Source organism: Herpailurus yagouaroundi, unplaced genomic scaffold, assembly GCF_014898765.1.
Source record: "Herpailurus yagouaroundi ecotype Mexico unplaced genomic scaffold, PumYag 159, whole genome shotgun sequence".
Lineage (NCBI taxonomy): Eukaryota > Metazoa > Chordata > Mammalia > Carnivora > Felidae > Herpailurus > Herpailurus yagouaroundi.
The window spans coordinates 75,582,030-75,606,820 of record NW_024412400.1 but is presented as its reverse complement, the minus strand read 5'-3'; the positions used below and the strand labels follow the sequence as shown (position 1 = coordinate 75,606,820).

Below are 24,791 nucleotides of genomic sequence, written 5' to 3'. Positions count from 1 at the left end.
AAACCCAAACCTGTATTTTAGGTGATTCTGCTAGCTTGAAAACCACAAGTCTAGACCCAAATGGGTGACCCTGTGAGGCCCAGGCATCCCTCACCCTCATCTGCATCACCCAAAGTGGGTCATTTTTCTTTCCTCTTCATTGTGAGGTGGTGCTGAGAGTTCACCAACAGAGGTGGAATCTACCTTGGCAGTGCTTGGAGGATGGTTTCTCTTTCCAGGCTTAGGCAAATCTTTACCTGAAGGTAGAGAATGGTCTAGGTTCATAAGATTAGTAACACAGTTTTGTCTTTGTACTAGCAACATCCGTAAAATGAGACTAAAGCCCTTAGAAGTTTGCTTTGAGGCTTGAATGATGTTTGTGAAATGCCTACTATTGCACCAGGCACAGAGTAGTCATTTAGTATATGGTAGTGGCAGTTGCTGTACTGGGCACTACCTATCACAACCCTGGGCATATAATAGATGTTCAACAGATGTGACTGGCTGCTAATTCTTTCACTGGAGGAGGCAGGTTATCCTGGCTTGTTCCTTGATTTTGCCAGATATGGGAGCAATGCAATTTGTCAGAATCAGGAAACAGATCATAAATAGGAAGGAGAATAGGAAGCTCAGAAAGGAGGATGGTGGACAGGAAGAAGAGAACACAGCAAGAATGTCCATATTCACAAGAGCAATGGAGACGGTGACCGTTTGTTTTCTTGGGGGAAAGGGGAGGCATTGAACACTATGTGGTCCTACCAATGGTAACTTCTTAGTTACAATTACAGGATTTCAGAACTGGAAAAAGGAACTTGGAGTTCACAGACCCACCTCCTCACAGCCCACATGAAGCAGTTGAGGGCCTGGGAAAGCATGTGTTACACATGAGGGGCAGAATTGGTTTCTGAGGACAGGCACTGCCTGCTACATCTTGCCATAAACTCAGACAACTCATCTCCATGGAAACCTTTGAAGACTGAAGGTACAGATGTGGGAAAGGACAGCGGCACTCTGAGTGTGATTTCTTTTGTATCCCTTTTGTTTTCTCCCTCATTCCTATTCATCAGCTTCTCCTGCCTCCTCTTCCTTAGCCCCTTCCCTATCTTCCTCCTTTCCATGATTCTCACACATAAGGACCAGGCCTAACCCAGGAAGCTGAGGTCATTGGATCTGCAAAGTCCGGAAAGCCGCACATCATCTGTCTCCTTAGCAATGTGCTTGTTTTTAGTGATCAAAGCTCAACAGCTGGCTCTGACCAGACACCAGGCTCCTGAACCACTATCAAGAAACGTTGCATTTTGGTTCCTCGAAAATACTTGTGACTCTTGAATAGGCAGAAACCACCATGGAAATGCAATCCAAAGCTGCCGTACTTCTTTGTGCCTTTAACCCTTTTCTGAATCTCTTGCAAGAAGTTGCTGTGAAAATGGTTGCTCTACTTGTGCAGGCAGAGTGTAAAGAGACCATACCTCAAAGGAAAGAGTAACCTTTTACATGAATCGCAGGCCCTAGGTGGACTAACATCTCTTAGACACAGCCCATAGTTGTTACAGAAAGCATTTACAAATGTCCTCAAACCCCTGGGATGAGTGGCTACTACTAGAAATTGGATCCAGAGTGTTTGGGGTCTGACGTTTTACATGTCAAAGAGAAGAGCTGAGCTTCCTGACATCGGCTCAGAACCTGGGATGGTCCTGGCATTCTTTTGACCAGACAATCAGGCTCCCTCATTGCAGAATGGATTGAAGAACAACCTGACCAGATTCGCATTTGCTCAGGCTTTTGCCGTGGAGTTCTGATGAGCTGGATTAGTCTTTTGCTACCTGTCTGGTAGTATCTGAGGCCACCTGAGGAAACTGCGTGACAGCGATTGCAGCGGGATAGCTGCTCGAAGACGCTCCGGGAGCTGACAGGGAGGAGGGCCCCGCGTGGGACTGGTGCCAGAGCCTTTTTAGGATGGAGCATTGGCGCGCCTCTCTGTGGCAGACGGAGCGGTGGCGCCCTGGAGTAGTTGCACAAAGGAAAAGGCCCACACGGTGGAGATGTGTGTCGCACATGCGTGCCCAGCCCTGTACGCGCACAGCCCGCGCTCCCGGCTCCAAGTGCGAGTGCGCCCAGTGCACGCTGATAACTGCGTGTGACAACCCCTGGGGCGGGGGCGCGAGCAGCAGCCCCTGGCGGGATGACTGCACCTCTCCCCGTCAGCCCTCTTCTCGCCTCGGCCGCTCCGCAGACACCTGGCGGACAAGGAGAGGGGCCGAGGCCGGCGTTCAGAACCCCGGCACCGGCAGGAGCGCGGAAATTGCTGTCTCCTCTCCCCCACAGCGGCGAGGACAGACCCTGAGTCGCCCCCACTTCGGCGACCGCAGCGCGGGCTCCCGGCAGAGCAAGGGGCGCAGCTTCTCCACCTGGCAACAGATGGTGCTCGGGCGCGTGCGCGCTGCGGCGGGCGGGGAGAGGTGGGCGCGGAGACCCGAGCTCCGGGCGCGCAGCGGGGCGGGAGGCGGGCCGCGCACGGGAGCCGGGGCCTCAGGCAGCCTGTCGCTTACGCTCCTCCGCTGCTCCGCTCTTCCGTCCTCCGCGTGTGCCCGCCAAGCATCCTTCTTCCCGACCCTCCCGAAAGGCGGCGCCGAAGACCCGACCCATCCGGACCGCAAATCCCGAAACCTACGCGCTTCCTCGGCGGGGGAAGCCTGACGCGCGGTTACGGCGAGCTTTGGGGCGACTTGCTTTTCTCACCTCCAAAACTGCCATTTCCCTCTCTCTCAAAGCCAGACGTTACGTTTGCAAAGCTACTGGACTTTAATCTTTAAAACAATACCCCGCAGGGCGTGGCTAGCGGGGCTGGCCGAGCGGCCCAGGAAAGTTGGCCTGGGCTGGGAGTGACTCGTTTTGTGCCTGAAGAGAGAGAGGAAGAGTGTGAGGGCATCGCATCCTCGGGAGGAGATGCTTTTGAAACACCATCCGTTAGCAGCCATACAAACACTTTCCTGTTGCTTTGTTTTGTTTATATACTGAGTGGCTTTTCGGTGAAATGCTATTTTGGTTACTGGAAGAAATGGCCCCCCAGGAGCTCAGCCGGCGACTGGCCACAGTGATCACTCATGTCGGTAAATGGAGCTTTTTTTTTTTTTTAACCCCCCCCTTCCCCTTGCGTTTTATTAATGGAGGTGGGGGCGTAGTCTCGGGAGCCGGTGTCCTCCCCGCGCTAGCCCGCAGCCCCCGGGCAGCGCCCTCCGTGGGAAGGCCGTGGGGCGCGGGCCCGGCCTCTCGGCCTCGCTGCTGCTGCTGCTGCTGCTGGCGGTGGTGGTTGTGGAGGCGGCTAGTGCGGGGGGCATCCCTGAGGTCCCCCACGCCCGGCGAGGCCGGGGCAGGCCGGTGGCAGGTGCCTTCACCAGGCAGGTGCCTAGTCCCCCTCGGGGGCTGCTGGGCTCTGAGGATCAGTTACCTGCGCAGACCCGGTCGGGGTGGGGAGTTGTGTAGAGGTTTTACGAGATGAAGAGAAAGGAGAGGGAACTTGAGGAACGAATGCCGGTGCTTTCCAGCAGAAAGTACTGCGAAGCGCCCGAGGCTCGTTCCCAAGCTCGCGTAGTGCAACGCAGGTTAAGGTAGAGGGTCGCTATACAGCCGGGCTCCCGGCCCGTTGGTAGTACCGCCTGGAGGTGTCAGCACACTCCTAGTGAACCCCAATGAGAAGCCTTGCAAGCTTCAAGGGACTGAGCAATGTTAACCCTCTTCTGTTGAGTTAAAAAAGGGCAGCTGAACATGAATGCCTTGCTCCTGAAATAAGGGTTGTGGTGGAAGGACAGTCCCTGTTTAGTAAAGAGGACACTGAGGCAGTTGGTGCGTTGATTCCATCTTAGCCTTTTCTTCCCCCACCCCTTCCCTGGGCCTCCCCAAATAAAAACACATTCAGGTAGAAATCCTTTGGATGTTGATGACTAGAATTATCGGGGTCATTCGCAGTGTTGGTCACTAACTTTGAGATCCTTCCATAATGCAAATTAGTTTTTACTGATAAAGTGAGGAAGTTTTTACCTCAGTGTTCCACTCCTTTGCTAAAAGGCCTTCTTAGCATTTGTATGTTACATATTGCTTCAATTAATGAACTATCATTGCTCTTCGAGCACCCTAGTCCAGTGTATTTAGTGCAATAATGATATACGTCTTGAATGATACACATATAGGGATATACTTTGTGAAGATGATTTATCTGGAAAGACCCAGTTTTGATGATTCATTTTAAAATATGTTTCTGGTACCAAGGTGGCTGCTGCACTGGTTTTTCTTTAAGATGAAAGGTCAGTAGAATTCTACTGGGGAAGGTTGAATGTGAAATATTGCTGAAGGCAGGCTGAAACAAACAATTTGGAGTTTGAAATATATTGAATGCTGAAATGATTGTTCTTGAAATGGCACATGTGTGTGAAATTGTGCTGTAAGGAAAGAGCAGTGGACTGGGGGGGGGGTATGGCCATTTGGATTTGAATCCCTCCTGGACAAGTCTTTGAACCTCACACTAAAAATGGGAATTTTAAAAATCCTTTCCCACCCAGCTCAAAGGCTATTTGTAAACTGATGTGGGTAAAATCACCATCTAAACTGTGAATGTGTTATTGGCCATATCCCCATATGCCACTAAAGATCTTGGTCAGATCACTGGGCCTCTCTCAGGGTAAAACTTCCCATTTGTTAAACGAGGAGGTTGACCTGGATGATTATCAAGGTCCCTCCTGTTTCTCTGGATAATGGGATCTTCTCCAAGATCTGGTAGGCAATATTCCTTGGTTAACATAGGCCCCTGGGGTCCAGGCTATGGTATTTTCTTGCCCACCTTGCTCCCTCCCTTTTTCTATACTTAGCTCTATGAAGGATACAGACGTGACTTTTTTTTTTTTTTTTTTTTTTGTAGTTTCTGCTCAGAGAACTTCTGGCATTTGTGTGTCTTACAGCAGTCTGCATCTTCCTGTGTAACCTCACAAACCTATGAAATAGATGTAGTATACATTATCATCCCCATGTTACAAATGAAGGAGACTTAGAAAGTTCATCTTTTAAGGTTTCAGAGGTAAAGAATGGCAGGACCAGAAGGCAGCCGTTCAGATCGTCTATTTGGGGATCTCACTGAGGGGGCAACCAGCCCTTACTATCATGGAGACTTACACTGGGTAGCCAGTGAAGCATCTGCTAGGGAGGATTCTGTCCAGGACATCTGGCTCTGTGTTTGATTGTTCTTTTCAGGCATTTTCTTGTCAAGCAGCCTCTGAGCCCTATGGAGTTGGGGAAAGGCTGAGAAGTGCTTGGAGCAAGACTGTAGGTTAGAACATTCCCCCAGTTCTATCCTAACCACTCATCTGGGTAATAACACTGTACTTCCATATTCACTCTGCCACTCTCAGTCCCGCCGCCAGCCAGTTCCTCCTCCAGCTGGGATTTCTGCTGTTTCCACGGTCCCTTAGATTTGCCAGTTCAGGTCTAGGGTTTGTTGATTCAATTTCTGAACTATCTCATTGGTCTCTCTCCAAACGCCACTGTGACCTTCTTGAGACCTGCTTCGGGACTTCATTTCTCATAACCATTGTGCAAGCCTCCTGCCTCTCCCATGTTTGCCTCTAACTTATACCAGGAATAAACACCCACACCTATACACAGCATTTGTATCTTCTAAAACCTTTAACAGTACCTTTGCATAGTCATTCTCTGTAGCTTAGAATACAAGTTCTTTGTACTTTATTTGACACCCTTCTAGTTTTATCCCCCAATAATTGATAGCTCTACCTGTATTGTTGGTCAGCTTGGGCTATTCATTTCTTCAGCTTTGTTCCACCATGATGTCTGACTCTGTTTCCACCTCTAAACTTTTGCTTCTGCTTTCCCTCCATCTGGAATGACCTCTTAATATATTTCTCCCCACAAAAATTAGTACACACCCTTCATGCTCAACTCAATGCTTCCTTTTTCCAGGTGCCTTTGTCCTGCCAGTGGGAAATAAAGACTCCTGCCTCTGAATTTCAAAGTAGGTTTTATTCTACTCACATGACACCTCTCATTCTCTCCCTTGTACTATGGTTAGTTTTTGTGAGCTTGTCTTATCTCTGCTCCTAGACTCTACATTATCAATCTATCTATCCTAGGCAGTTACCTAACACAGGGCCTCCTTCTAAGGAAATGCGGAATAAAGTTCATTGAACAAATGAATGATTTGTTGTGCCTTGGAGTGGACTTTGAGTATTGAGTAATACCAGTAAATTTATATATATATATTTTATATATATATATATATAATATATATATATAAATATATAAATGTATATAAATATATATATATATTTAAGGCATTAAAAAAAAGTTTCTTTATTTGTCTTTGAGAGAGACAGAAACAGCATGAGCGGGGTAGAGGCAGAGAGAGAGAGAGGGAGAATTCCAAGCAGTCTTTGCACTGTCAGCACAGAGCCTGATGCGGGCCTGGAACCCATGAAACTGTGAGATTATGACCTGAGCTGAAAACAAGAGCCTTAATTGACTGAGCCACCCAGGCACTCTGGAAATTTTTATATTTTGAAGCACAATTCTGAAGTGTTTGTGGATAACTCTTTTGCCTCCTAAATCCCATTTTTCAGGTAAACATTTAGCTCTTCAAAAGCTCTTCATATGATGTCTTTCGCTGTGGAGACTTCCTTCTTTGGATTTTGTTAGTTTGTCAGGTACCCTCAAAAATATGCAGTTCACATGTGAGAAGTGTCCAGGTGTGTTTTACCCATGCAGTACACAAGTAGAACTATCCTTTACCCTTTATTCTGGACTATAGAATCACATTGTTCCTTTATGGAATTTCAGAATCCAGAAAGAGTGAAACACCAGATCACTTCACTGGCAAATTCTATCAAACATTTAAAGAAGAATTAATACCAATTACTCACAAGTCTTCTAAAAAATAGAAGAGCAGGAACATCTCTTAACTCATTTAAAAAATTTTTTTTTAACTTTTTTTTAATTTATTTTTGAGACAGAGAGAGACACAGCATGAATGGGGGAGGGGCAGAGAGAGAGGGAGACACAGAATTGGAAGCAGGCTCCAGGCTCTGAGCCATCAGCCCAGAGCCCGACGCGGGGCTCGAACTCGCGGACCGCGAGATCGTGACCTGAGCTGAAGTCGGACGCTCAACCGACTGAGCCACCCAGGCGCCCCTCTTAACTCATTTTAAAGGCAAGTGTTACCCAATGTCAAAACCAGACAAAGACATTACACGAAAAGAAAACTACAGGCTAATATCTCTTATGAATGCTGATACAAGAAGCCTCAACAAAATATGAGCACTAAATCCAGCAACATATAAAAAGGATTGCACACCATGATCAAATGGGATTTATCCCAGGAATGCAAGGGTGGTTTAGCCTCTGACAATCAATTGATGTAATATACTATATCAATAGAATAAAGAATAAAAGCCACATAATCATCTCAGTAGAGGCAGAAAAGGTATTTGATGGAATTTCATACCTTTTTGTGATTAAAAAAATACCCAACAAACTAGGAATTGAGAGGAGTTTCCTCAACTTGATAAAGGGTATCTTAAAAATCCACAGCTAACATCAGGGTTAGCTGAATGCTTTCCCCTTAAGATCAGGAACAAGACATGGATGTCTACCCTCACCGTTTCTATTCAGCATTATGCTGGATTCAGCATTACGCTAGCCAGCATTAACTGACTGGCTCAGTTAAGTGCTTGATTCAACTCAGGTCAGGCTCACAGTTTGTGAGTTAGAGCCCTGTGTCAGACTCTGTGCTGACAGCTCAAAGCTTGGAGCCTGCTTTGGATTCTGTGTCTTCCTCTCTCTCTGCCCCTCCCCCACTTGTACTCTGTCTCTCTCTCAGAAATAAGTAAACATTAAAATTTATAAAACAAAACAAACAAAAAACATGCTGGAGAGTCTAGTCAGAACAGTTAGGCAAATGAAGTAAAAGGCATCCAGGTAGGAAAGGAAGAAGTAAAACTATCTGTACTTGCAGATGACATTGTGTAAATAGAAAATCCTAAGGAATACATTAAAAAAGCTGTTAGAATTAATAAAGGAGTTGAAGGTTTCAGAATACAATGTCAATATACAAAAACAAACTTTCTAGGGGCACCTGGGTGGCTCAGTTGGTTAAGCATCTGACTTCGGTTCAGGTCATGATCTTGCGGTTCGTGGGTTTCGGTCCCATGTAGGGCTCTGTGCTGATGCTTGGAGCCTGCAGCCTGCTTCAGATTCTGTCTCCCTCTCTCTCTGCCCTTCCCCTGCTTGCGTGGTCTCTCTCTCCCTCAAAAATAAATAAACTTAAAAAAATTTTTTGAAAAAATCCAAAAAACAAACTTTCTAAACATCGGCAATGAATAATCTGGAAATGAAATTACGAAAACAATCCAATTTACAATACCATGAAAAAGTACAAAATACTCAGGAATAAATTTAATAAGAGGTGAAAACGTGTCATCTAAGAACTATAAATCATTGTTGAAAGAAATTAGAAGAGCCAAATAACTGTGAAGACATGCCATGTTCACAGATCAGACTTATTATTGTTAAGATGGCAAGATTCCCCAGGTTGTTCAATAAAGACTCTGGAGTGAAAAATTATATACTGATTTCTTCAGTGAAAATTACTTCTCCTTAGAAGGCCTATTTAAACTAGATTTATTCTTGTGATATAACATGTATAATAGGCCATGAACTTTTGTTGTTGCTGTTGTGGGATAGTGTTTTGCTGTTTCATTTATCTGTTTTTTAGGTAATAAACTACTCCAAAACTTAGTGCATTGAAACAGCAACCCTTTAATTATATCTCATAATTCTCTCAAGCTGTTGTAATCAGATGGCAACTGGGGCTGTGGGGATGGTTTAGTGTTTCCTCATGTGGTCTCTCTCCATGGTGGCATCTTACCTTCCAGGTCCTCTCCATGTGGTCCTTTCTCCAGGTCTTACTTCAAAGCTCAGGTCTCTGATAGGGGTGAAGCAAGAAGCTGCCAGGACTTCTTGATGACTGGGCTTGATGTCCTGTTAAGTCATTTTTTTCCAAGTTCTTTTGGTCAAAGCAGTCCCAGGCCCAGCCCAGATTCAAGGGGAGGGGGCACAACTCCTTCTCTCAATGGGAGGATTAGCATGCCCACCCATGAGGCATGGAAATATTGGTTTCTGTATCCATTTTCTACGTGGCTATAACAAATTACGACAAAATTACTGGCTTAAAATGCCACAGATTCATTTTCTTAACAGTTTTGTAGCTCAGACATTGACACATGAGTTCTAGTTTTAACTTTCTGAGGAACCTCCATAGTGTTTTCCAGAGTGGCTGCACCAGTTTACATTCCCAACAGCAGTGCAAAAGAGATCATCTTTCTCTGCACCCTGCTAACATCTGTCGTTGCCTGAGTTGTTAATTTTAGCCATTCTGACTGGTGTGAGATGAGGTATCTCATTGTGGTTTTAATTTGTATTTCCCTGATAATGAGTGATGTTGAGCATTTTTTCACGTGTCTGTTAGCTATCTGGATGTCTTCTTTGGAGAAGTGTCTATGCAGGCCTTTTGCCCATTTCTTCACTGGATTATTTGTTTTTTGGGTAAGTTTGATACTTTTTTTAGATTTTGGATACTAACCCTTTATCTGATATGTCATTTGCAAATATCTTCTCCCATTCCGTTGGTTGCCTTTTAGTTTTGCTGATTGTTTCCTTCACTGTGCAGAAGCTTTTTATTTTGATGAGGTCCCAATAGTTCATGTTTGCTTTTGTTTCCCTTGCCTCTGGAGACGTGTTGAGTAAGAAGTTGCTATGGCTGAGGTCAAAGAGGTTTTTGCCTGTTTTCTCCTCTAGGATTTTGATGGCTTCCTGTCTTATGTTTAGGTCTTTCATCCATTTTGAGTTTATTTTTGTGTATGGTGTAAGTTTGTGTATGGTGTAAGAAAAATGGTTCATTTTTCTGCATGTTGCTCTCCAGTTTTCCCAGCATCATTTGCTGAAGAGACTGTGTTTAGTCCATTGGATACTCTTTTCTGCTTTGTCAAAGACCCATACGTTTTTGGGTCATTTCTGGGTTCTCTGTTTGGTTTCATTGATCTAAGTGTTTTTGTGCCAGTACCATACTGTCTTGCTGATTACAGCTTTGTAATACAGCTTGAAGTCCAGGATTGTGGTGCCTCCGGCTTTGGTTTTCTTTTTCAGGATTGCTTTTGGCTGGTCTTTCTTGTGTTGCCATCTCTATGGTTCTCTCTTTTGCTTCCCTCTTCTACTTTTAAGGACTCTTGTGATTTCATTGGGCTCTCCTTATTTTAAGGTCAGTTGATTAGCAGCCTTAATCCCATCTGCAATCTGAATTTCCAGACCTACACAGTGTCTGGGCATTAGGATGCAGATATCTTGGGGGTAGGGTTAGGGTTTAAGGAGTTTTTCTGCTGTCACAGTTGCCTCCTTGGAGACCAGCTACCTCACTACTTCACCGAGCATTGGTAATGTATGCTGTGACTTATGCCTTTGAGTTGTCCATTTGGGGATGGTGAAGGAGAAGGAGTGGAATTTCAGTTTAATGGTAATTGAATTTACTCAGATATAATGTGGTGCTCTAAAGAGACTGAATGGATATCATTGTCTTTATGGTGTGAAATGCCAGCTTTGGGTGAAGGGTACCAAGCAAGTATTAGCCAAAATGTTGTCACGATGATAACAACTATCCATATTATAGAAGATGGTCATTTGTTAAATTAGGATTTCTTAGTGTCTAAATAATATTGATTATGGAGGTGATCATCTTCTATAATGTGGGAAATATCAGTGACAAATCCTGCCTTTCCAGATGTGAACTAAGGCCATGCACAGGCTTTGCCAGAAAACAGCTGTGTAGCCTTTAGCACATCACTTTACCTCTGAGTCATGGCTCCCACATATGTAAAATGCAGATAATAATACTTCACAGGATTGGTAGAAGATGAATGTGTAAATGCTGCCTTGTGAGTCCCTAGTAACTGTTGGAGGGAGAAACTTGAGAAGCAGTGATAGTGAGAATGACTTAAAAAAATTATTTTAAACGTTTATTTATTTATGAGACAGAGAGAGATAGAGCATGAACGGGGGAGGGTCAGAGAGAGAAGGAGACACAGAACCTGAAACAGGCTTCAGGCTCTGAGCTGTCAGCACAGAGGCCGATGCGGGGCTCGAACTCACAGACCATGAGATCATGACCTGAGCTGAAGTTGGACGCTTAACCAACTGAGCCACGTAGGAGCCTCAAGAATGACTTTAGATAAAAGGACAGCATCATCTCCTACTTTGTCCTTTGCTCTAGTACATCATAGACACCACCAATATTCTTCTCTTCCTCTTGCATCCCTCTGCTCCTTGTGGAAGTCTGTTCTAGTAGGGTTGAAGGCTAATCCTGAAATGCTGCTTTGGAGAAGAGTTTATGTTCTCCCCACCTGGGGTCACACCTTTGCTTTCTCCTCTGCAGTGCCAAATGCAAAACTCAGAAACAGAGCCCAGCTGCCTGAGTGTTGCTGTCTCTTGGCACATGGGACACCCTCAAGGTCTTTCCACTGGTGGTGGCAAGTTATAAAAGCAGAAGAGAGGGAAATATTGCTGCCAACGAGTGTTCTTCCTCCTGGTTTCAGAGAGGACCTCCCACCAATGGTTTCTATTTCCAGTGTGTCCGTAGGATGTGACTGAGCTTATTACCCCAGGGTCTCATCGACTTCCAACAGATGCATTACTAAAGCTTTAGTCCTCTAGTTCATTGCTGGCCTTCACACCAGGATTCTTCATTGTCTGCCTTTGAAAAAAACCTGTGGAGTTAACCTATCTGAAGATGCAGATTTCAAGCAAGAAACCAGAAAGACCAACATAGATCAGTGGAACAGAATAGAAAACCCAGAAATGTACCCACAGCTATATGGTCAACTAATCTTCGACAAAACAAGAAAGAATATCCAATGGAAAAAAAGACAGTCTCTTCAACAAATGGAGTTAGAAAAACTGGATGGCAACATGCAGAAGAATGAACTGGACCACTTTCTTACACCATACACAAAAATAAACTCAAAATGGATGAAAGACCTAACTGTGAGACAAGAAGCCATCAAAATCCTAGAGCAGAAAGCAGGCAGCAGCTGCTTTGACCTTGTCTGGAGCAACTTCTTACTAGACATGTTGCTGAAGGCAAGGGAAACAAAAGCAAACATGAACTGTTGGGACTTCATCATGATAAAAAGCTTCTGCACAGTGAAGGAAACAAAGGCAGCCTATGGAATGGGAGAAGATATTTGCAAATGACATATCAGATAAAGGTTTAGTATCCAAAATCTATAAAGAATGTATCAAACTCAACGTCCAAAAAAAAAAAAAAAACCCAGTTAAGAAATGGGCAGAACACATGAATAGACACTTTTCCAAAGAAGACATCCAGATGGCTAACAGACACATGAAAAGATACTCACCATCACTCATCATCAGGGAAATACAAATCAAAACTATGATGAGATACCACCTCACACCTGTCAAAATGGCTAAAATTAGGGTGTCTGGGTGACTCAGTTGGTTAAGTGTCCAATTTCAGCTCAGGTCATGATCTCATGGTTTGTGGGTTCAAGCCCCACATCAGGCTCTGTGCTGACAGTGTGGAGCTTGCTTGGGATTCTCTCTCTTTCCCTCTTTCCCTGCCCCTCCCCCACTCGTGCTTTCTCTCTCAAAAATACATAAGTAAACTTAAAAAAAAAAAGAAAGGCTAAAATTAACAGCACAAGAAACAACAGGTATTGGTGAGAATGCAGAGAGAGGGGAACCCTTTTGCACTGTTTGTGGGAATGCAAACTGGTGCACCCAGTCTAGAGAACAGTATGGAGGTTCCTCAAAAAATTAAAAATAGTGCTACCCTACAATCTAGCAATTACACTACTAGGTATTTATCCAAAGGATAGAAAAATACAGATTCAAAAGGGTACATGCACTCCAATGTTTATAGCAGCATTATAAACAATAGCTAAACTATAGAGAGAGCTCAAATGTCTATCAACTGATGAATGGAAAAGAAGGTGTGGTGTGTGTGTGTGTGTGTGTGTGTGTGTGTGTATGTATGTATACACACACACACACATATATATATATATATACACATACACACATATACATGTATATATGTATGTACATAATGGAATTTTTTAATGTTTGTTTATTTTTGAGAGAGAGAGAGAGACAAAGCACAAGTGGTGGGGGGCAGAGGGGCAGAGAGAGAGAGAGAGACACAGAATCTGAAGCAGGCTCCTGAGCTGTCAGCACAGAGCCTGGCGTGGGGCTCAAACTCATGAACCATGAGATCATGACCTGAGCCAAAATCAAGAGTCAGACACTTACCCAACTGAGCCACCCAGGCAGCCCTATGTACAATGGAATATTACTCAGCCATCAAGAAGAATGAAATCTTGCCACTTGCAATGATGTGGATAGAGCTAGAATGTATTATGCTAAGTGAAATAAGTTAATCAGAGAAAGACAAATACCATGTTTTCACTCATGTGGAATTTAAGAAAAAAAACAGATGAATGTATGGGAAGGTGGGGAAAAGACAAGAGAAGGCAACAAACCACAAGAGACTCTTAACAATAGAGAACAAACTGAGGGTTGATGGAGGGAGGTGGGTGGGAGATGGGCTAGATGGGTGATGGGTGTTAAGGAGGGCACTTGTTGTGATGAGCACTGGGTGTTGTGTGTAACTGAGGAATCACTGAATTCTACTCCTGAAACCAATACTGCGCTGTATGTTAATTAACTCAAAGTTAAAAAAAAAAAAAAAGAAAAGAAAAAAGAAACTAGAAAGTCTAAGAAGAAGCATAAGTGTTTAAACTTTTACCATTTAGGAATATTGGTGGGTAACATTTATTGAATGTGAGGCCTTTCCATATGCCTTTGTATCCTTACAACTCTGAAAAGTAGGTGTTATTACTCTCATTTTGAAAGATGACAAAACTAAGAATAAAAAAAATCAAGTTCAGTAGCATGCTTAAAGCTATAGTGCTACCAAGTGGTAGATATCAGGATTTGAGCTGAGATCTGATTTCAAAGCCAATGTTCTATTATATCAAGGCAAAAATTTTTACTACTGCTTGAAAATAATTCTAAAAAGCCTGGATATTTATGTTAATTTGGTACTGGGGAAGGGTTTCTGCCTTACCACCCCACTGTCTGCTCTCTGAAGGCAGGGAGATGTGTGATTCATCTATCCTTAGGTTTAGCTCAGTACCCAGCACTGTTCATGAAAAAGCTCTTTCTTTTGTTTGCTCTATTTGAATGGGTTGGAAAGCACCCTGTTTTGCCCATGCGCCCTGCCAGCCTCTCTTGGTCCCACTTTCTTCTGTGTAGGACCCATTTGTAGTTCCTTTCACTAGCGACACTCTGCCTGCCTATCTTAATCTCTGGGGTTTAACCTGAAATCTGGCCTCCCTAGGAACCCTTTAGAATGGGCCAACCAGGCCCAGCCTCCCTCCCTTTTCTGAACACCTATAATAGTTGGTGTTCATCTCATAGACGTTTGTGAGCATTTGATTTCAGTCTAGCTTGATTTTTCTCTCTCTTTTCCAAATACTGATACATTGGTTGTTAGTTGAATGTGTTCTAACGTCTTTTCTAATAACATGACTGTGTCTTACCTAAGGGTAGAATTCCCAACTAATATTGCTTTATGGCCTTGTAGGCTAAATTAAACACAGTATAGGAGATCAAGAATCACATGTTTAATTGAATGGAAAGACTTTCTTTATTCCCTGAATTTCCTCATCGCTAACATAGGGTGATAATTATGCCAGTCCCTCTGCTTATTTTACAAGTTGGGATGATACTATATAGTGGAAAGTGGTTAAAAAGAAATCCTTTGAGGACTATAGCAAAAGAGTCTGTGAGTATAGAATAACTTCAATTGTTTGCTTTATGGACTAGCAAGAGAAGCATGAAAATGAGTATTTTATTGTCGCTCCAATCTAGTCAAGAGGAATATTCTACCAGTAGTCCTCTCATACTTAGTAGAGAATGCAGCATGAGCAGTGCATGCTTGCTCTGTAGGGCACAGGTTTGAAAAAAGGATGGCTTAAATGCCTGCAGGATGAAGCAGTGGGGCCAGCATGGCAGAGGAAGTGAGGCAGGGGTGGCAGAGGACATGAGAAGGCCTCTGGACTCTGGGCCTTTACTGGGGCAGCAGCGGGAATTGTGAAAGGTTGCCTTGAATGAGTGTGGAATAATCTATGTTCCTGCTGAGAATCAGCTACTGCCCTTAATTCTTTCTTTGGAATTAGCCTGGGGTGTCCTGAGCATGCCTCTCACACAGTGCACTTTGGAGATGGTGAAACCATTTCGTGGTTGGGGGCCAGTGTTCAATATTTTATCATTACTGTAGAGATGGGATAAATTCACATGAAGCATCAGATCTGGGGTGTGTTTGCAAGTGCTTTAAAATAATTTTAACTAGATTTTTTGGCAGATCTTCTTTGAGAGAGATTTCTATGCCTCCCCCAGGAGTAGGGGTTTTTATTTGTTTTCTTTTAATCTTATCCAAGCTGCAGTGTCCAAGCACAAGCTTCACTTGTGCCCTGGAGTCCAGTTAAAGGGTTAGCTGCTTTCCCTCAGCATCTGAAGGCTTTTGTTCATAGGGAGAAATGTGCTTTTCCTGGGCACCTCCCCTCCTCCTGGTCTGCCCCCCGACTCTCTCCAGTCTCCTACCCTATACTCAGTCTAGGGAGAAGAGCCTGAAGGTAGTTGGGGGCTCCCCTTGCATTCTGGCTTATGGTGGCCATACTTAAGACTTTCACAATTTGTTTAAAACTTTAAGGTGATTTCTTTCTTTTTTTTTTTTTTAATTTTCAATGTTTATTTATTTTTGAGAGATAGAGAGAGTGAGCGTGAGAGAGCGAGCGAGCAGGGGAGGGGCAGAGAGACAGGAAGACACAAAATCCATAGCAGGCTCTAGGCTCTGAGCTGTCAGCACAGAGCTCCACACAGGGCTGGAACCCACCAACTGTGAGATCATGACCTGAGCTGAAGTCAGGTGCTTAACCGACAGAGCCACCCAGGCACCCCTTAGGTGATTTCTTTTTATTTGTTTATATAGGTTCTGGACAGGTTATAGTTTTGTAGTTTATCTTTTTCTTGTTGTTAGGGTGAGAGTGAGCCTCTTTCCCATCATTGTGGGTTCCAGGGGAAAGCAGAATGTCTCCTTTTTTTTTTTTTTTTACCTTGTGTGTATTTCACAGGGAAAATGTGCTTCATTTACACAGCCTCTTTCCATTACAGTGTTGTTATAGGCAAGGTACTAGGAACTTTGCAAGCCATATTAGTAAAATGGGTCTCAAAATGTTTTCTTTGTGTTTTGCCAGGTGTTGGGGATCTTGAATGTTAAAAAACTGTAGTTCATGTTTAAGAGTGTTCAACTAGATGAAAATTCTTCCTCCCACCTGTTATCCAGGAACCAGCTAAGCATAGGGATCTCTCATGTCAGAGAGTCATGGATGTTAGGCACAGTCATTGGATGCCTGTCCCCCTAATAGGGCCTCCCTTGGCCTGCTATGGCCAAGGGCCTACCTTTGTGCTACAAGGCATGTCTGTGTTTCCTATTTTTAAAAAATGCTAAATAGCCTGAAATTTCTGCTGAATTATACTTAATTAATATAGCTAGTGGAAAAAAATCTCTGCCAGGAGAGCTGAAATCATTGAGGATCAAAATGGAAATGGCCCTGCTTATCTTGGAACTTTTCCTGAAGGGTAAGGCTGTTGTCACATCTGCTTCCCTTTAGATGTTAGTGAGTATGGCTCAGCCAGGGAGGCTTTGAGCCTAGTCTGGCACCATGGAGTAGCTCTTCCCAAATGGATGTAGGTTCTTTTTCTGCTTGTTTCAAGAGGGAGGAATTGATTGATTTTAATGAGTCTAAAAAGGAAGGCTATCTCATTATCATAGACTTACTGAATTCAAGTACTTATTTCTTACTAGCAGGCAATGATGATTATAATAAACTAGAGATTTTGGAATTTAACACATTGCTGTTAACAAATGACAAAATAGTTTGTTTTGTAGCACCCTGCTAGTAGTGGCAAGGTCAGGCTTTGAACTCAGGCAGATTTGGCTCCAGAATTTGAGTTCCTGACCACTAGTTCTCAAGTGCTCCACACTCTTTAGGCTGTGGAGTGTGGGAACCTCAGAGCAGGAAGCTTCACTAGGCCTCCTCAGCAAGATGTACAGTCAAGAACTGAGGTGGCTGTTCTCTCCCAGATGTCATCTAGTCTCTGGTCTCTGCTTCTCTCTGGTGTCTGCAACGTTCTTCTGCTCATCACTGCAGACTGGCCTCCTATTTTTTTTTATCAGTGAGTATGAACCCAACATGGCCACCCAAACCATATCCCTTTCCCGATCTAGGGACAATCACTAACTGACTCTCAGTCTCTGGGTCTCTCTGTACAAATTCTTTCTCTAGAGAGCCCGATTGGACCAGCTCAGAGGAAACTTAGGCATTTCTGATCATGTCAACTGTGGGTTTAGAATTTGGTTTGGTCTTGGGATGGGGAGGAAGTCCGCAGAGAAGAGGTCTTTAAACTGTGCAGTCGCCTATCGGAACAAGTGTAGTAACTTGGAAAGTGCAGGCTTTATGCTTTCAACCTTTAGAATCAGTAAGAGTGTGAATTCTTTGGGCAGTTTTAAGAGCTAGCCCTGGGCAAAATAGAAGCCATTCCCTGTGTGCAGTGTGCTGCTTCTTTCTTTGGGGTATACTCCAAGGCTCATTGACTATGTGGTCACTACGGTGCTTACACCACACAACAGCTATGTCAGGATACCAACTGGTCAATGAACAGATTTTTGGAGAGTGCCCACCATGAGCAAAGCTTTGTGCTAGATCTACAGACCATGAGCTGTTAGGGGGCTGAAGTTTTGAGCTTCAGCAATTCAAGAAAGCTGTATATTAGATGTATGATTTGAGCTGGGTTTGAAGAAAGGAGAGGATTTAGGTACGTGGAGAGGGGAAAGCTTTCTCATTGGGCAGAATAAGGGGAATGACCACTTTTGGCAACTGTGTTGGTCTTCCTGTGTTGGTTGTCCTGTTTATTCCATTCTCTGCTCAGACCTCCCTGGTTAGTGGACCTCTCCCAGACAACTAAGAAGCTTTAAGCGTTACCTTGAAAGAAGGACTGACCTCAAGCTAGAAGGCAGATCTATGTCTGGTGTCTCACTTTTTTTCCTTCTTCATTTAGATCCTTCTCTAGGGATTGTAGAGGCTAGAGGATATGGAAATAATATTAAGAGTGATGTTATCATAGCTACCATTTATTTTCTGTCTCTTCAATGTCACATATTGTGCTTTATACAGTGTTGATTTAATTAAATTTAGTTACAAGTACAGTCCTTTTTTATGGAGGAGAAATTTGAGGCTTAAATAGATTAGGAAACTTGCCCAAGGTCATACTGAGTGGAATTAAAAGTCAAGTTTGGCTGGCTTCAAGGCCTGTGAGTTCTCATACTCGATTTAATTTCTCATTACAGAAGGAATATAAACAAGCAAATGATAAATGTGTTATTAGTTTTAAAAATCTTTTGAAAAACCTAATGGAAGCTTAAAGCATTAGTCACCTGAGTGTAAGTATTTTACCAGCCACTTGAAGTGTTCATTTATTAATAGTCACTTTCTTGCAAAGAAAAACTGTCATTTAAAATGTGAGGATTTAGGGACACCTGGTTGGCTCAGTCGGTTGAGCATCTGACTCTTGATCTCAGCTCAGGTCATGATCCCAGGGTTGTGGGATTGAGCCCCACATCCAGCTTTGTGCTGACTGTGGAGCCTGCATAAGATCTCTCTCCCTCTCTCTCTCTCTCTCTCTCTCTGTCTCTCTGCCCCTGTCCCCTGTTTGTGCACTCTCTCTTCCTCTAAAATTAAATAATAATAATAATAATAATAATAATAATAATAATAAATATGAGGATTTATTTTACAGTCTTTAAGCAAGCAAAAGTAATAAGCAAAAATAAATAAAGCACTTAGACAGCAATAGGTCTTTGTAAAGAAAGACATTTTTAGGAGTGCTGCCTACTTGCTCTTCCTAAGCTAACCACCAGAGCTTTAGGGGAAAAAAAGCCTAATAAAGTTATAACCCTCAGTCACAATGGCATTTTTATTTAGTATAAAAAAGTCCCTGTGTTTAGAGGACTTTCCTATGAGGGAGATTCAAGCAGAAAGCAAACACAGGTACACAAACTACAGGTGTCCCAAATGCTTGAGCATGTTGGTCTTACCCGGTCTAGAAGAGTTACTTCTGGATTTCTTTGTCCAGTTATCTAAGCCCAGATGATGGTCAGCCCAGGTTTTGTTTTGTGTGTCTTGTTTGTTTGTTTTTATCTGTTATCAGATCAATTTAAGTTCATTTTAGCCCCTTTCTCTTTCTCTACCCAAGGAGGCTAGAATTAATTCAGTCACTGAGGGGAAGTTTCTGCCAGTTTCTCTTTATTTAAGCCCCAGTTTGAGACTAACCACATTTACTGAGGCCTCCACTGCCCGGCAGTAGGCCAGGTGCTGGGGACGGTGTGTGAAGGAGCAGCCATGACCCCTGTGAGGGTCAGAAACCTGTCGCTTCCACTGCTGCAGCCCTGTTGCTGCTCCCCAGGTATACTGGGGTCTGGGAGGAATGAAAGATGTCCTCCTGGAGTTTACAGTTTAACAAGGGAGGCAGATATTCAGCTGTAAGCTCCAGTTTCTCTCTCTTCTCATTGGGCTTCTCTTGTGGCTTTCCAGCCTCTCTGCTTCTTTTTCTTCCACATTTGCTGCTTTGCTTTTGCACTTCGTTGATTTAGTTGTAGAACTCAATTCTCCCTCAATATTTCAAAAGTCATGTACACAGAAGATCAGAAGAATTTTCTGAAGATGGGAGAGGAGATGTTTATGGTCTAGACAAACAGACACTTTGACATGGAGCTGTAGGCATCACTGTTTTTAAAATGTCCTCTTGCCACCCCAGCTCCTAGAGGTTTCACAGGTCCTTTGAGTCACCATTTCACTGGCTCCTTCCCTCCTCCATAGCTTCCTTCTCTTTTCTCTTTTTTGCTTCCTCAGTGGTGCGAAAGCTCTGGTGCAGAGCTAGAAAGATGACTAGACTAGACTAGACTAAACTAGACTAGAAAGATGGTCCTCCTGAGCTCCCTTACCCAAGCCCTCTACTTTTCATTCCATTTTGCTTCCACTGCAGTATCTATCCCTTCAGTAACCCGAAGAAGCTTTGCTTACAAAGGAAGAAAAACCCCTCAGGCCGTAAAGTAGTGCAGAGAAGAGAAGGAAAATTCCACTATTAAAATGTGATTTGCCCTTCAGGTGTGACATGAGCATTTTCTCCCTGAGCACCTGGGGAAAACCAAACCAGAATTTATTATTTTTTTTATTTTTATTTTTCAACGTTTTTATTTATTTTTGGGACAGAGAGAGACAGAGCATGAACGGGGGAGGGGCAGAGAGAGAGGGAGACACAGAATCGGAAACAGGCTCCAGGCTCTGAGCCATCAGCCCAGAGCCCGAAGCGGGGCTCGAACACACGGACCGCGAGATCGTGACCTGGCTGAAGTCGGACGCTTAACCGACTGCGCCACCCAGGCGCCCCCCAAACCAGAATTTAAAGAGAAAGATAGTGTTCATCATTTCCTATGGCTTTGTGGTAGAGTCTAAAAAAGAAGCAGAATAAATGAGTGAAAATGAACATTATGTGGTTTTCAAAAGGGCTTTAAAAACTGTTTATAAAAATAATACCTAGTCTGTGTTTAAGGTTTAGAAGAGTCAATATTAAGATGTCACTCCTCTCCAAATTGATCTATAAATTAAACACAACTCCAGTCCTAAGTCTATCAAGTTTGTTTTTGTAAAAATCAATCACAGATTCTAAAATTTACAATCAGCAAAAGGTGCTGTAGTAGGCAACGAGAATTATAATAGTCAAAATCTTTTGAAAAAGAACAAAGAGGAGGACTCACACTACCTAATTTCAAGATTTACTATCAAGCAAAGTAAGCAAGATGATGTGGTGTTGGTAGAAGGATAGAAAAAAGAATCAATGGAACAGAATAAACAACCCAGAAATAGTTCCACACAAATATGGTCAATTGATTTTAGACAAAAGCATGAAGGCAATTCAGTGGAATAAAGTGTAAAGGCAATTTCAACAAAAGGTGCTGGAACAATTGCACATCCATGTACAAAAAAATGAACCTTGACCTATACCTCACCCCATATACACAAATTAACTCAAAGTGGACCATGTATCCAAATGTAAAACCTAATGAGAAATCTGTTAGAAAACATAGGAGAAAGTCTTTGTGTTCTTGGTTGGACAGAGAGTTCTTAGGTTGACATCAAAAGTACAACTCATAAAAGAAAAATTTGATGAATTGGACTTCATCAAAATTAAAAGTATTTGCTCTGAGAAAAACATTGTTAAGAGAATGAAAACAAAACATTCAGGGAAAAAATTCTGTGAATCATATATCTGACAAAAGACTTCTATCCAGAATACGTAAAGAACTCTCAAACTCAACATTAAATGAAAACCAAACAACCCAACTTAAAAATGGATTAAAAAAAGTTGAATGGATACTTTCCCAAAGATGAAACACAGATGAAAATAAGCACATGAAAATATGCTCAACATCATGGAAGTTGCAAACTTATTACAGTAGTTAAAAAAATGGCAATACCAAGTCCCAGTGAGGATGAGAAGGGTCTGTATCTCCCACACAATATGTTGGTGGGAATGGAAAATGGTAGGGCCACTTAGAAAACAGTTGGCAGTTTCTCATAAAATTAAACATATACTTACTGTACAGTCCAGTAGTCCTACCCCAAGAGAAATGAAAACACGGTCATATAAGAATCTGTGTGTAAATGCTTATAGCAGCCTAATTGTAATCACTAAAAACTGGAAACAACCCAAATGTCTCTCCCCTGAGGAATGGATAAACAACTTGTGGCACATCTGTACAATGGAATCTTCAACAATGAAAAGAAATAAATTATTGATACACACAACAGCATGAATAAATCTGAAATACATATGCTAAAGAAAGACACCAGACTAAAAAGGTACATACTAAATTATTTCATTTATATGGCATTTGGAAAAGGTAAATTAGGATGGGGTGGTCGCCCGGGGTTAAGGGTGGGGAGGAGGTGCCATGATTACAGGGGATGATGCAACTATTCCCCATCCTGATTGTGGTGAAGGTTAAATGACTCCATGCATTTGTCAAAACTTAGAACTGTATGCTAACAAGAGTGGATTATACTGTATACGAGTTTAAGAATAAATTTTAAAAAGCATTACCAAAGAGAAAAATACAGAAAACAAATACATGCTTGTTGCATAATATTTGGAAAAGACAGAAAAGTACAAAGAAGAAAGTCAACAATTCCATCTCCTAGTTACAGTCACAGTTACTCTTTGAGCATATGTTCTAGGTTTTTTCCTTTGGCATTTTCACATTCCTTTGGCAATTTGTATCATTTTACATGATATGATCTATCTCTCTTGATATATCTCATACATATTATTTATGTAATTATATAAATTCTATTCTGCTTTTTAAAGCTACACTACAAATTAAACTAAATTATATTACAAACAATTCCATATATTATAAAACATTTCCATAAATAACATTTTAATAATTTTATAATTTTCCCCTACATGGTTATAATATAATTTATTTTTAAATATTGCCCTAGTGTTGGTCAGATAGGTTGTTTCTAGTTTGTCAGTGTTATTTTTTCAAAAATGCAAGAAGACTCTTTTTTTTTTTTTTTAAGTTTATGTATTTATTTTGAGATAGAGTGTGCACTAGCAGGGGAGGAGCAGATAGAGAGGGAGAGAGAAAGAAACCCAAGCAGGCTCCACACTGTCAGCACGGGCCCACGTGGGTCTCCAGCTCAGGAACCGGGAGATCATGACATGAGCCGAATTCAAGAGTCCAGTGCTTAACCGACTAAACCACCCAGGAGCCCCAAAGAGCATCTTTGTTCAGAAATCTTTGCACACATTTCACACATTCCAGATTTTTTTTAAAGCATAGAGTTCTAGCAAATGTTATTATTGGATCAATAATAGTATGAGTATGAGTATTGAGTTTTAAAATACATTTTGGTCAAATTACCTTCTGGGAAATTTATACTATTTTAGTGATGCATCAACAGAGTGTGGGATTTCTTGATTTTACCAGATCTCTTTATCAGCATTTGGAATCATCTGCTTCCTCATATGTCAAATGGGGTAATGAGAGAACTTCTCGTATAGGATTTTGAAGTAATGCATGTTAAGTGCATGGCACAATAGCTGCAATGTAATTGTTAGCCCTTTTTGGTGATATTATTATTATTATTATTATTATTATTTTAAATATATTTTCAATGTTTATTTGGAGAGAGAGAGAGAGAGAGAGAGAGAGAGAGAAAGGGAGAGTGGGGGAGGGGATGAGACAGGGAGACAATCCAAAGCAGGCTCCAGGCTCTGAGCTGTCAGCACAGAGCCCGATGCGGGACTTGAACCCACAAACTGTGACATCATGACCTGAGCCAAAGTCAGATACTTAACCGACTGAGTCACCCAGGCGCCCCTAGAAGAGCTAAAAAAGCACTTTTTTCCCCTACCTATAATAGTAGTTTCTTGCTGGGGGGTTGGGGGAGGAGATGGGGGAAAATATTCATCTCCCATTGCTATTACTATTGAAATAATCAGCTTTTTTCTAAGAGTTACCTAGTACCCAGTTATTTCAGAATCTGTTGTTCAAAATAAAGAAAATGTAGCCCTTTATTGGATATTTGATCTTGGTGAAATGATAAAGGTCAGTGCATGGAATATAGGATTTGTAAGATCTGTACAGCTTGTTCATATAAGAGATTCAAATGTAATAAAGAAAATTTCCAAGATTTTACAGTCTACCCTCTCCCTAGAGTTCTGTAAACTGCAAAAAATATAATTAAGGTCATTGCTGGGTGTGTGCAATTGCATTTACACTGCCATTGTGGATTTATGTGGTTAACAAAGATAGCTCTTATGTTCGTAGGTGTTGTGATGCTAGCCAAGCATTCATGGCTATTCATAACTGAATGAATGGGTAAAAAAGTTAATGTAGTAGGAGAAAGAGCCTCCATATGGTGACTCAGGCACTTTCTATATTGTTGGTGGGAATATAAACTGGCACAACCATTTTGGAGGGAAATTTGGCTATATACAACAAACTGTTGCTTAAAAATTGCCTTGTTTGCTGCCCTGTAATTAGGACTTTCAGACTTGGTGTTTAATTGGAGTTAATATATTCACAATACCTAATGGTGGAGAAAAAAAAAAAGAGCTTTCATAAGTTTTAGCATCTCAAATTATATTACATTTCTTCCTCTTAATTTTTAGGTATTTTTCTTAAAGTACTTCACATGCAGTTAACACTAATAAAGAATTGGCACAGAGGATTACTAAACAGAGCAGCCTCTAGTCTTAAGGGACTTTCTGGTATAACCAATTCAGGAAAACGTTTGGCAGTTTCTTACAAATTAAATATACACCTCTCCTTTGACTGAGCAATACCACTTGTAGGTATTTAGCCAAGAGAAATGCAAATGTGTGTCTACACAAAGACCTTTACATGAATGTTCAAAGCAGCCCAAATTGGGATAAAACCTGAATGTCTATAAGCAGGAAAATGGACAGACTGTGACCATCCATAAGACGGGATACAGCTCAGCAATAAAAATAAATGAACTTCTGATACACACAACATGGGTGAATCTGAAAAGCAT

General features: G+C 42.3%; 1 protein-coding gene across 1 annotated transcript in view; it reads left to right on the top strand.

Moving 5' to 3' along the window:
* The first annotated feature begins 2,032 nt into the window (after nt 1-2,032).
* The window catches only part of MCF2L2 (MCF.2 cell line derived transforming sequence-like 2), a 271,514-nt gene continuing 248,755 nt past the window's right edge, over nt 2,033-24,791 (top strand). The window contains exon 1 of the mRNA XM_040480870.1: nt 2,033-3,089. Within this exon, the coding sequence (XP_040336804.1) occupies nt 3,014-3,089 (76 nt within the window). The 5' untranslated portion in view covers nt 2,033-3,013. The remainder of the gene's footprint in view (nt 3,090-24,791) is intronic.